The following is a 13,564-nucleotide window of genomic DNA, read 5'->3' on the forward strand; positions in this document are numbered from 1 at the left end:
GGACAGAATCTGTCTCAGATTACCCTTGTATTCTTCAGCTCATGTAGATAGATGAATAGGTGGGTTAAACTCATCCTTTAAATTTTTTTTTAAATAATTGTTTAGAGAAGGAACCAAAATAAGTGTTTGGATCAATTTCCTTAATTGGTTCCTAATATTTCACTGTGAAGTCAAACTGTAATTTATGTAACCAGTCTCTAGAAGGTTGCTATTCATGTAAGCTATTAATTTTTCCCATATTTCAAAAGTACAGCGAGTGTCTGTAAATGCTAGTTATTTCCTTAAAGGTAGTTGGAATATTTTTGCAAATAGGTCTTCAGAAATATTAACTGATGGAAGTAGGCTTATTTTCTAATATGCACCTGAAGAAGGATTGGCCAACAAACATTTTCTGAAAGGACACACAATCAATGTTTGCTAGACTTTGCAGCTCACTGCTTTTTTGTAACCCTAAACCCAGCCGTAGCTCAGTAGTCATTTTTAAACAATTGAAAATGTTAAGAGGGGGGTGGAGCTCAGTGGTAGAATGTTTGCCAAGCATGTGTGTGGGCCTAAATTCAATCTTCAGTTCTGTTATCACCTCCTCTATACCCCCACCCCCAACCTGCACAGAAAAAGGTGTGTAAATGCCCAGTAAGTTCTCAGGGCAGTCCAACAAAGGTCCTTCTGGTCCAGGGCCCTCAGACCCACAGCCAAGCCCCACAGGCCCCCAATCAATTCCAAATATGGATTATTCTGCAATCACTGTGTTGTACAGGAGTTAATTGTACAGGGCATCACTAAAATAACCTGAAGTCCTTGAAAAGGTAGCTCCTGACCTCTTCAACAGGATGCTTCTGGGTCCACTAGTTGAGTTCAGAAAGCTGTAGATGGGTCTTTGTCAAGAGGGTCACTGTGAGAAATCTGAAAGTCAGCTAAGGATATATCTGGCTTGTTGAAAAATTGGTTTTCATCATCTGCTTAAGCAGTTTTATCCCTGAAAGAAAGAAATGCAAAGGAGGCCTCTTCTTGTCTCTCCAGGTTAGCAGAGTAGCATGTTCCCTTCACAGCGATTAGCTGAGCCTGCCTGAGACTTTTGTGCCTGTTGTGGCCTGCCAGTTCCCTGCCTGCCTTCCCTGTGGCGTTTTAGCTGATCTGTACAGTTTGTAGCCATATGGTCCCCTGAGCACGTGGCTTGGCTTCCCTGTCCTTATTGCTGGATCTGTGGGCATTGCAGATTTCACAGACCTGAATAGCATTGTTGGGGGCAGGGGGAAAGCGCTTGTCCCCAAGAGATGTCTTCTCTGCTCTGCTTGCTGGAGACCTCCGTTAGTTTTCTGCATGGTAACATAAACAACACTCGTCTTTGTGTTTTGAAAAGAGGTAAAACTTAAATTCCTTCATTCAAGCTTATTCTTTGATACTTTGCTTGGGAGCTCACATAGTTAGCTGGCACCAATAGCCAAAGGCAACATTGGAGACCAAGTTGTAAGGTAGCTATGGCTGCAGCATGGATCTGCTAGAATGGGATCATTTAGTTAGATTGGACCTCACTGCCCCAGTCACTTTTGCTTTGATTCCAGTTCAAGAACTTTTCAGCATCATAGCTATAGGTACATGTTTATTATGAGGTTTCTGAGATCCCTTACCCTAGTTTATTTTCTTGAAGGATTCATCGTAGTAGGTTTACCATGGCATGCCATTGCAGGCTTTTTTGTTTCCTGTGCTAGTCATCTTTAGGGAAATGCCTATGTAAGTCCTTTGCCTGCTTCTCAGTTTTTAAAAATTGTTCATAGTGCTGGGTATTGAACTTGTTTTTTTTCCCATTTTGAATTGTACTGCTTGGCTTTGTTGTTATAGGAATTTCACAAATATTCTGGGGATTAACTCTTTGTCAGATACTTGATTTAGAAAATGTACTCTCTCACAGTTTGTGGGCTACCCTTTTACTATTGGTCGTCCTTTGGTGCACAATCGAATTTACTGTTTTCATTATATTTTCTTTGGTTTTATATCCAATAGATATTGCCAGATGCAAAACAGTGATCCTTTGCCCTATGGTTTCTGTTAAGATATTTAAAGTTTCATATGTAAGTCACAGATCCATTTTGAGTCAGTCTTCAGTGTGGTATTGACGCTTCAGCTCGATTGCTTTTGCCTCCAGCTCTCTGTATTGTTTGTTGGGGACTTGTCTTTCCCCACCTACTGAATTCCCAGCCTTGTCCGCAGTCAATGACCATAAATGCAAAGGCTCATTTTTGCCCTTTTCCACTGATCTGAGGTATATGGTTTGTATTATTGTAGCTTTGTGGTAACTGTCGAGATAAAGAAACATATATTATCCAGGTTTGTTATTTTGCCTATTTGGTGATCCTTTTTGATACAAAGTGATTTAAAACAAAAACAAAAAAACAAAAAAACCCCCATGTTTTTCTATTTCTGCAAGTCCAGATCAAACCAATGAACAATCTGTCAAACCACCTTGGGTGCTCTTTTAAGTAGTACATATAGTAAACCGTGAACAATACTCACAAATTGATTTGTTATCTCCCTTTGTTTTCTTAACACTATGGTAAAATACCCTGACAGAACTGAAAACAGTAAATGAATACTTCCAGTGTTCATTGGCTCTTCTAGCTTAGAGTACCAAACTCTTCCACATTCTAGTTACAAAATAATTCCAGTGGCCTAAGAACCACACAGCCAGGGTTATCACCGCAGAACGCCCACATCTGCTGCTGATTTCTCTCCTAGCTTCTTTCCTCTTGCTGTAATAAAACTGATCGAAAGCAACTAACATGGAGTTCATTTAGCTTACAGCCCATCGTGGCTGGGAAGTTGTAGAAGAGGAGCCTGAAGTAACTAGTCTGACTGTATCCACAGTGAATGCATGCATGCCTGTGCCAGCTCCTATCTCCTTTTCATTGTGTCCAGGGCCCAGACTGTGGCTAGGTGCAGGTGATGGTATTGTTGATGGTGGTTCTGGCTTGTGATCTTCCCACTTTAGTTAACCCACCTCACAGGAATGCTCAGGGACTCATCTCTGGGTTGGTTTTAGATTTTCTCAAGTTTACACAGTATCAATATGTATCACACATAACCTGTGCACACAGATTACCTGTGATTATTTGAAACATTGCATTTTAAAAGAAAGCAAAAGTAATTACATTTTTGATTTTGATAGAATTGTATTAAATTTACAAATCGACAAAATCAAACCAACAAACATCCCAGCAAAAATAATACTGACATTGGTAATATTAGATCTAATTCATAATCATGGATGTGTTTCCATTTATCTTTGGTCTAGCAATTATATCTGTGTGTCTAGTAAATGTGTGCAGGTGTCTGTGCAGGCCAATAGTTAGGTAAAACGGCTAGCCACAAAGTTCCTGAAATCCTCTTGTTCTGCCTCTCAGAACTGGGACTGTGGACATGTGCTGTTACGCTCACCTTTTTATGTGGGTGTTAGGAGGTCCTCCTGCTTGCCCAGGCAGCGCTTTGCCTACTAGGCCACTTCTCAAGCTCCCTCCCTCAGCCATGCTTTAAAGTTTGCATTGTGTTTGCTTTTACTTCAGCATTTTGTTGTTTGTGATACTTGCTCTCGGGGATAAAATTCAGATGTTAGTGTTAGTGAATAGAAATTGCTGATTTTTGTCTTCTACAACTTTATTAATTCATTATTTGGTTTAATAATATTTGTTGGATCTTGGAGTTTTCTTCATGTATGTCTTACGAACGGTGTCATCTTATATTCTCCTAAAATTTGTATGCCTTTTAATTTGCTTTTCTCCTTAATTTCTAGATTTATGCTGAACGCAAGTTGCTTTTTGATAAAACTTTAAGCAACAATACTTAATATGTTTGGTGTGATCTAAACTGGCCAGTACATTCAGAGACAGCAAAACACAAACAAATGAGAAATTTGTCACTCACCTGACCTTTGTCAAAGAAGGACCTGCACGGCGATAAGGAAGTTGTTGGGATGGTTTGGCCAGAACATTATTAGCCCCACTGCACTGCAGATAGGCTAAGACTTGTTTGGGAGATTTCATTAGCAGTCCAGTTTGCAGATGTGAATAGAAGGAATTAGGAGTTTTCTGAGGATGGTTCCAGAATGGGTCATTCTGAGAGTCCATTGCTACCCTAACGTTCTTTGGTATTTTATGTGAATGTGGTACATTTGTTATAATTAATGAACCAATATTGATATACTAGTATTAACTAAAGTCATTACTTTATTTAGATTTCTCTTAATATATTTTTTCTCATTAATATTAAATTTGCTTATTTTTCCTCCTGCACCTAGGATTATGTTCTATTCCTAGTCTCTGTAGTCCATCAGAAAAGGACAAATGCAGTCTTGCTTTTAAAAAGTTAATAATCATAGCAATATCCTGGTACGACCAAATACTATCAGAGAGAACTAAGAGGATGCTGTACATCAGACAAAATTTCTATGGGTAACATCCTACAAACTGTCTCACAAGTCCTCAAAACAGTCAGAGTCACAACGAGAGTCTCAGATGCCAGGGATCAGTGAGGTGAGGGCATGGATTTCATTTCTGATTGTCTCATCCCTGTTAAAGCCCTGTTTGGGCTGATGGGCTCTCTGCCTCTTTCTGTACCAAGATTGGTGGTATTGCTAATTAGAGCTGTTGTTGGATGTGTCTGGGGGTGCTATTAAAAGGTGTCTATAGCTCAGAAGGTGGTCGTAAGCATGCATCAACTATGGCAGGGGACCAAAGAAAGGGATCAGTATTTCTTCTTCCCAACACAGCTCGGTAGTTCTCTTGACATGTGGTAGCCTTTAGCTTATATCGTACCATCGGGAAAACATTTTTCCCTTTGCAACTAGACTTGAAGTGATGCGGAAGGAATTGGATTTAGTGTGTGTAATCTTGAGTCCAGATGGTGACTTGTTCCTTATAGATTTCTGCTCCTGAGCCTTGGGTGATCTCTTGGTGTGTCTGCATGAGGATTGCATGGTTAGAGAGCTGTAGCTTATAGTGAAAATGAGCAGAGGGAGTACACTTAAGTTGTCCTGATGAAAAGCTCCCTGAGAAATATAGCCGTTCAGTCTCTGGGGTAATGAGCAGGCTCTGGGTAGGGTCCACTCTACAGTTTACTTACTGCACGGTGTATGTCTGTACCCAGTCGTTTATCGATTCTTCCATGGCTCCGTAAGCAATTGCTTGTTTGCTGGGCAGTGATGACACAGTTTACAGAGAAATAGAACACCCCCCTCCCCTCCCCACCCTCCACACGCACTTCCTTTCTTCCCTCCTGCCCTCCCTGCTAAAGCTAAGCCTTGCATCCTTGGCAGCATCTGAGTGCGCAGCTCTGAAGAGGAGGTTGCTAATCAGGGATATGCCAAGCAGAGAGTCTGCTGCTGTGGCCTAAAATTTAAGCTTCAAGAATCCATTTGCTGCTGTCGCTAACATGTTATAAGGGGTGATGAACACCAACCTTGTCAGAGGGGATGCTTAGATCCTCACATTCTGGAATGGGGGGAAGGTGTGACACTGTGATACTTTCCCTGGTGTTGTCTTGGTCTCTGAGCATGCTCACAAGCCAGTACTGACAAGATATTTTTCATGCATTGATGTAAGGAAGTTCTGTATGTTTTCGGCAACTGACAATTTAATAAGAGTTAATTTGAGTTTGAGAGTAAGTACAGATCTGTCCAAGAGTAAGATTTTCGAAATATTGTGAAATGTGTGCATTTGAAATGACTGAAGATTGTCTTATTTTCCTTTGGGTATCCTTTTGAAAGAATTATTGACTTTTATAGGAACTGTTTTACTTGGTATTGCTTAGAGGAATTTTTTCTTCTCTTTGGTTTGCAGTTAGAATTGCAGACTAGCACACATCATGAATAAGACACGTCATGAAGCCCACATCCCTCAGATGTCTGTCACCTGTTTTCTTTTTACGCAAATGCAGGGTTTTGAAGGATTGAGACATAGACACTGAGCCTTTTCTGTTTGGGTCTGTTGTCCACTGTTGATAGCTTTGGGAAGGTATTTTATTGCCATGAGTTCTTCTTGGCATTAATATGTCTAGATGGTAGCAGACATAATAAGCTTTTCGCTTTTGGCTTCTGTAACTGAATACATATTTTGGGTTGTATCTTCTAGACATTAAGTACTTTGTGGGTTTTTGGAGGGTCTTGGTACTTTGACACTACCCAGTTCTGATAACCAGCCCTAACCCTAGTTTGACCTCATAGTATATATTTTTATTACCTCTCATCTTCAAGTTTCTCTGTCCAGGAAAAGTTTTGGTTCTGACTCTGGGTTTTAGGATTTAGCCCTCTGACTCAGATCTGTTATAAGGCCATAGGAAAATGATTATGGCTACTTGACATTGACTTTTGCTTCTTTAAGAGTTGCAGGTTAATCTTAATGTGTAGTAGGAAAATAACAATTCCTAATTTCCTTTAGTCTGGTCAGACCTTTCGTTATCTGAGGCCTTTTCTCTGTGCTGCTTCCATTACTCAGAGGTCAAACCCAGACCTTTCCGTCTGCCAGCCACAGCCTTCCATGCACTCACAGCTGGATTCTAACGGCGTCTGCTTCCTTCTTTCTGGTGGACTGAGCTGCTACCGCTTTCTGTCATGCATATTTTCTAACTTGTTTCGGCTGTTTGCTCATTCTTAAGATTGTCCCTTAGAGCATGCCTTATTCTTTTTGGTATGGGATTGGCTGGCTCTTTGTAAAGGTGGAGAATAGATGTTTTTGATGAGTCTACAAATAAATGAGTGTATTCTTTGCTGAAGAGTTTGCCTTGTAAGAAATAGGTTTCCTTTAAGATACTGCCTAGTGTCCCATCTCTCATGGGAACAGATGGTCTAAGTGCTTTTGTTTCATGCATCAAAGAGGAGAGAATTTTTGTCAGTCTTCCCTCCCTGGTGGCAGCTGACCCTGGGTTCAGCCATCAGAGCTTCCTGCTGGGGGCCTGATTGAAGCAGAGCAGAGCCTGATCTTCACTCTGCAGATGGAGTGGGTGGTGAGCATATTTGGTCAGCGACTACCTTGTAATGCTCGAAAAGAAGGAAGAAAAAGAGAACCCCCAACAGCCTTGGAACAACAGGGCCTGGGCATAGCTGGGTGCATTGCTGGCTGCATTACAGGTTCTGGCCATAACTGTGGTGTGTGTGGCACTGTCCCAGTGTGTATACACTGGTGGGATGCTGGAACCTCCACAGAGCACATTTGTGCCTCTGTCCTTCAAATCGGTATCCTTGTACTCCAGCCTGGGAGCGAATCATTTCAGCTGATAGTGGAGCGCATTGGTAACGATTTCTGGTTTCCAAAACCAGACATGTCCGTACTAGCATTCTGAAAGGATAGCTTGTAGAGTAGCTGAGGTAATATTTTAGCAATTTAATATTTCTGCCTATGAGATGAACGACTAGGCAGCTTCTTTCCTGAGTGAGATGACAGCTCTTTTTGTCCTTCAGGCATCTTTGATTTTTCTGCTTTCTATTGGGGCATCTCATGGGGTTCTTTCTCATGTAGTGAGAGTGGTACCCTTTTCTCCTCCAACCCGTGTCTCTTTCACCAGAGTCATTGAGTTGGGATTTTGACTTGTAGTTTTAAACTTGCATCAAGAAAAATCTCAGTGAAGACTGGATTTAATGTGTTGCTTTTTAAGTTATTATTCTTATTTAAGCAGAGTTTTTACTGTCTAACCCTGGCTGTCTCATTTTGGAACTTCTAGTACAGCCCCCACCGGCCTCAAGCTTAGTGGTCCTCTTGCCTCTGCGTCTTGAGGGCTTAGACTGTAGGTATGTGGACCATGGTTTCTTGTTTTTTAACCTGCTAGTTAACCTCAAGAGATAAAGACTGATCATCTTTGTGAATGAAGCAGCTTTTCTTTTACTGAGAGATCATTATATGGTTTTGGGAATAATATTATTGTGTATTTTCTCTGGCATTGTTGGTAGGAAGACAGTATCCGGTCTATTGCAGACGGCTGCTTCCCTCACTTTCATGTCTGATTGTGATAGGCCTGGCACTTTGCTGTGTGGCGAGGACTATGGAAGCCAGTTCAAACATTGTTGCCTTCTTACTTACAGGTAATGCAGGTTTTGAATGCTGATGCCATTGTTGTGAAGCTGAATTCTGGAGACTACAAGACCATCCACCTGTCAAGCATCCGACCACCAAGGTTGGAGGGAGACAACATACAGGTAAGAACAGGAAAATGTGCTGGTGACGTTTCTACTACCGTGATTTAAAGCACCATGACTGAGGCAGCTTGTAGAAGGCAGAGTTTCTTTCCTATATGGTTTTAGAAGGACAGGAGTCTGTTGGTGGGGAACCATGGCAGCAGCAACAGCGGCAGTGGGACCTGAGTGCTGCTCGAAGCTCACATTTGGACATTTGGAGGTGAGGGCAGTAAGAACACGCACTAGGCCGTGAGGCTTTGAAATGTCAGAGTCCACAACCAGTGACGTACTTCTAGCATGGCATCTCCTAGACCTCCCTAAAACAGTCCCAGCAACTGAGAACCAGGCCTTCAAATATATGAACCTATGAGGACCATTCTTATTGAAGTCACTCGGGAAGCATTTGCACTTCTACAAAACTAGAGAAGCCAGAATAGTTAAGTATGGTATCATCTGTGAAAGGATAAGTCTTTGAAATTCTCCAAGTATTATGCCTTTTTATTTGCAGCTCAAACCTTAGTTAGCCTCTGCTCTGCTCTATTTCAAATAGTTAAACTTGGCATTCCTCCCCAGGGAGCTAGAGAACAGTTAGGGTTGGGATATGGGAGATGGTGGGCGAATTTTATTTTAAGATCTTATATTTCTGAGAGAATAAAATGGAGAAATTCTGTATTTGACTTACATAGTAACAGGGCCTGTTTTTGATGGTCATTTTGGTTTGGTAGTTCCTTATGCTTTTGCTCTAGGTATAAAAAAATGAATCTTTGTATATGTTCTCTGGTGTCACCAACTCATCTTCTATCACTGCAGACTGTATTGTTTCGTTCTGTTTGCTGAGCTTGCCTGAACATGTGACTCGAATGTATGTCATTTCTATATAATTATGCTTTGTGTGAAATTGCAACAAGAGTTGGTCTTCAGTGTACACTAGGTAGTGTGTGGGTGGATTTTGTGGTTACTTGATTTGAGTTGGCAGGGACAAGGATTGAGATTGAGTACTTTCTTGGATTTGGTTATATCTTGCTTTTAAGGCTCTCATTCTTGGTCCTCTTATTTCCTTCTGATAACTTGAGTAATTATGTTAACTGGTTATAAAATTAGGCCCTTGATGAGAGCTAGTGCCACCAGGGCAGTTTTTATAAAATATATATCATTGTTGAAGTTAGTGTTGTAGGTTATCTACCTTTTAATTTACCTTATTTGTGGTTTTAAAGATGTGGCATTTGCTCTTCCACTGTTTTGTGCACACACATGTTATAGTGCGTTTACAAACTGAGATCCAAACCCTGTTCCCATTTGTGAGGAAGTTTATGGACAGCCCATAAGAGTAAAATCAAAATATCATGATTATCTTTTGAATCAGATCATGCATAAAGAAACACATACAGGATGGGTGATTTCAGTGCCTGGCCAGTCAGTTCATTTGTTCTTTTCTTTGAGGAGGAGGTAATTTAGTGCAGCAAACAGTATTGTAGTAAGGTTGAAATTTTAAATGCATGAAAGCTTAGAAAAGCCAAAATGAGGTTGTCTCAGTAACCGTGGCTGTGCCTCATTGCACAGAGTAAATATCCATCTCCAGTTTGATCAGGATTGGGAGTAGGCCATGCTTCTGCATCTGTGCCCTACAGTTGGAATTAAGGTTCCCACAGCAACCACAACTTTGAAATTCTTGAATGTTAATTTTTGTGTCTGCATCATTAGTCAAAGCATCATGTTAATGTAGACTGTGTGGCTGGATTTTAAGCAGTTTCTAGGGAATAGGGCATGCTGAGCTTAGGTAGAGTAATGGTCTTCTGAAGAAAGAAGTAACCTACTGAGGACTCTTTCCAGGCGCCCTTAGCTGTTGAAAGATACCCTTCTCTTAGCTTAGTGGCTGATGGCAGTTGTTGATTTCCTTTTTGTTTGTTTGGTGTTTTCCTAGCTCCAGGTGGAATCTGATAATACTATTTCTTGTTTCCTACCAAAATGAATAACTACTTCTTTTTTTCTTCTTCCCAACCCCCTTCCTTTTTCTTCACTTCTGAGATCTTACTCCATTTTAAGAAAGTTCTAAGTAAGGCTTAGCTGTAATAGTCATCAACATATGGCTTTTGAGAGAAATGAGGACTGATCGTCGTTATTTGTTCATTAAATTCTTCTCAAAGCATGTAGGAAGGGATTCCACTAGAGATCAGTGCACATGTACAGACAGACAGACAGACAGACAGACAGACACACACACACACACACACACACACACACACACACACACACACCAGCCCCAGCTTGATGGTGGAGGACTCTGGCTGTCTGGTACTTTCGTAAGAAGCGGATACACTTGTATTTAAGGAGGTGGAAGCACATAAGAGCAAGGCCAGACCAGGCTGTCATGGAAGTCATACAAGCCAGTTAGGTACTTTGTTGCTTCAGATTTTAGCCAGCTATATTTAAAACCTAAAATATATTAGCTTTTACTAAAACATTAATGATAGAGACTCTCCTTCTCCCCCCACTAAGTTTACGTTTTACACTTACAGCCATCAGAGTTCTTTCTAGCATCGTTCAGGGTTTAAGTGGCTTATGAGGCTAGTGGCTGATAGGCAGTTGTTGGTTTTTGTTGTTATTTATTTTTATGGACAGCACAGCTGGAGAAGTTGAGATGAATGGGTTTGTCACCATCAGTATTTACCTGCCTCCTGGTTCTGTTCTGGGGTGTGAAACCTTGAGAGCTTTGAAGCTTAGTAGAAGTACATAAATAATTTCACTGCTGCAAAATTTTTAAAGTTTAGGAAGATTGTATAAACTGAGAGTTTCTTTGAGGAGATGACATTTAAAACATTGATGACAAGAATCATGTGAGTTTGGGGAAACCAGAGAATGGACAGCCCATGACTATGAGTCGCATGCCACCTGAATGGTAGGAAATTACAGGCACAGCCAGGACATGTATGTGTCCTGTGAACATTTCAGGATACACAATGAAGGCCTTATGAAGAACTTCAAGTTACTTTGTTTAACCAGGAATAGTAGAGTGAGCAGCTAGATGCCAGGGGATGGAAACAAAAGGGCCTGGTCATTAAGCAAGGGTCAGAGGTCAAGATTTTATGCTTTGTTTTAGGTTTTGTCTTGAATTTTAAGCAGAGGAGAAAGATGTGTTTAGAGTTAAGACCTATTTTGTGATGATTTGACTTACAAGAAGATATGAAAGTAATTTACCTCCGTACAAAACTAATCTATTAGGAGTAATTGTGGATTTTCTTTTGATAAGCCTTAATTGACCAAATACCTGGGGAGACTGTGACAAATGAGAACTGTAGCTGTTCCTCCAGCAGTCCCTCTGGGTCCTGGAGGATTCAGAGTATTTGCCTTCCTCCTTAAAGAATTCCCCTGAGTTCTTACAAAGAGCATGAGATTCTCTTCAACATTTATTCTAAAGTTTACAAAGATTTACAGAATGGGTATAGGAAGAAAACTTGTCTCCAGTTCCCAGTGGTGCTGTAATTTATATAGCTGTGTAAAGCCTGGGCAGCAGACATACTGGAAGCCCAATTAAGTATTCAAGGCAGAAGCAGGCATAGTGGCATGCACCTTTAATCCCAGCCCATTGGAGGCAGAGACAGGTGGATCTCTGTTCATTCGAGTCCAGTCTAATCCACATAGAGACTTCCTGGACAGTCAGGATGTTAAGGCTCCATAGAGAAGAAGAAAATAGTTTTTTGTGGTTGTTTTTTAACTTAAAGTATTCAAGGTAGAGCTGTTACTGAGGGTTAGTCCCTGTGCTAGTTCACTTGGTATCTTAGTGCAAGTTAGAAAGGGGGTGTCCTTTCCCCTGGGAAGCCTCAGGTCAGTCAGTGCTTGGCATACAGAATAGAAGCTCAGTTTCTGCTCCTGTCCTGGCTTTGTCCCTGTGGCTAGATGCCCTGCGTAAGATGCAGCTCACACAAGAGTGTGTTCCTGCCCTAGTTAGAACGAGATCTGCTAGAGTCTCCAAGGGAAAGATGGTGTATTTTTGGGAGATGGGGAGTGGCCTGTGGTTGCAGAAACACTGAGTGCTTGAGAACTGTTTGGGGATGAAGGTGTGTGGTAGAAGGATTGATTGTACAGAGCCTTCAGGCATGCACTTGGGAAATTACCTTGTGTCTAATTACCAGGCACGTTCTCGAGGGTCAATGGCTAGGAAATGGAGAAAGGTATAATCCCATTGCTTACGGTATGAGCCCTCTCTAAGCAACGGAACTGTGTGGGAGAGGATGCAGATGCAGGAGCTAGAGGATAGGTGGCAGAAGAGAAGTCTTGAGTATGGGCAGTGTGATGGGTAGGCAGATGGCCTTGGAACAATTCCTGCCACTGGGTGACCTGAGCTCCAGATGAGGACCCAATGATGTTGCCTTTTAGAAAAGTGTGTGACACATTTGCTGCACTGTTTCTCTTCCTCTTTCCCTAGAAAGTTTAGTAGTTTATCATTAGTTAAACAAATCTTCTGAGACATCTAGAAATCACAGGGCAGTAGGGTGTGTGTTTGGGGCTGGGGTGGCGTGGGGTCATGGGGATGTAATAGGGAAAATTGGAATTTTTCCTCCTTTTTTTTTTTTTTTTGGACACATCTGTTAAATTTTATAGGAAGACAAAGTTTTGCCCAGGCCAGCTATCCTTTCCTCTCTTACTCTGGTTATTTTCTAGTTGGAGCTTGAGGAAGCATTTAAAACACACTTACCAGAGCAACTTTTTTCTCCCAGGCCTTTCCTGGGTTGCCAGGCAGATCTTGTGTTTTGGTTGGAGCGTGGTTTGTTGGTGCTGGTGTGATGGGAGGATTAAATGCATGAGTGTGTGTTTAGTAGTCATCAGAAGCATTCGGTTGGGTGTGCCTATAGGTGTTGGTTTTACTTGTCTATTATTCAGGGTGAATCTAGCGTCCGCTCTTAGGAGCTCTGTGGTCCTTCGGGCTGAAAGCCTGTTTAGAACTTACATGTGGTGCTCTTGTGAACCTGGCACAGGCCTGGGGGTTTCTCGAAAGGCAGAGCTTGCTTTATCCAGTTGTTTGCCATAAAGAAATAAGTCTTAGGGAAAGGCTTTGGCTTTTCTGAGCTGCTGCCTTAAAGGAGATAGTACACTGTGCAATCTCAGGGCTTCCTAGGGAGCTCTTGGCTTTGATCTGAAACTGGAAAGCCTAGTGCTCCACAGCCCAGAGCTTCCGTAGGCTTTGTGTTACACTTGGAGTGTTAATGACAAAGGAAACAGCCCCCAGGCATCCAGTGAAGGGGCTGACTTATTCCCCATGAAGTCTGCTCTCGCAGTGCTGTTATAGTTGTTGGCCCAGAGAGACGGAGCTGAAATTTACCTCAAAAACAGGTACATCCTTTGCCCAGCCCCCACGTGTTTTGTGGATTAAGTTTGCTTTTGGTTGCAGAGCCTTTTCTCTGGTTCTTCTGT

General features: G+C 41.7%; 1 protein-coding gene across 2 annotated transcripts in view; it reads left to right on the top strand.

The window, feature by feature from the left end:
- Positions 1 to 13,564, top strand: part of Snd1 (staphylococcal nuclease and tudor domain containing 1) — a 399,238-nt gene that overhangs the window by 52,236 nt on the left and 333,438 nt on the right. For both annotated transcript variants that reach the window (NM_022694.2, XM_039108324.2), the window contains exon 10: positions 8,063 to 8,176. In NM_022694.2, the coding sequence (NP_073185.2) occupies positions 8,063 to 8,176 (114 nt within the window). The remainder of the gene's footprint in view (positions 1 to 8,062; positions 8,177 to 13,564) is intronic.

Source organism: Rattus norvegicus, chromosome 4 (assembly GCF_036323735.1).
Source record: "Rattus norvegicus strain BN/NHsdMcwi chromosome 4, GRCr8, whole genome shotgun sequence".
Classification (NCBI taxonomy): Eukaryota; Metazoa; Chordata; class Mammalia; order Rodentia; family Muridae; genus Rattus; species Rattus norvegicus.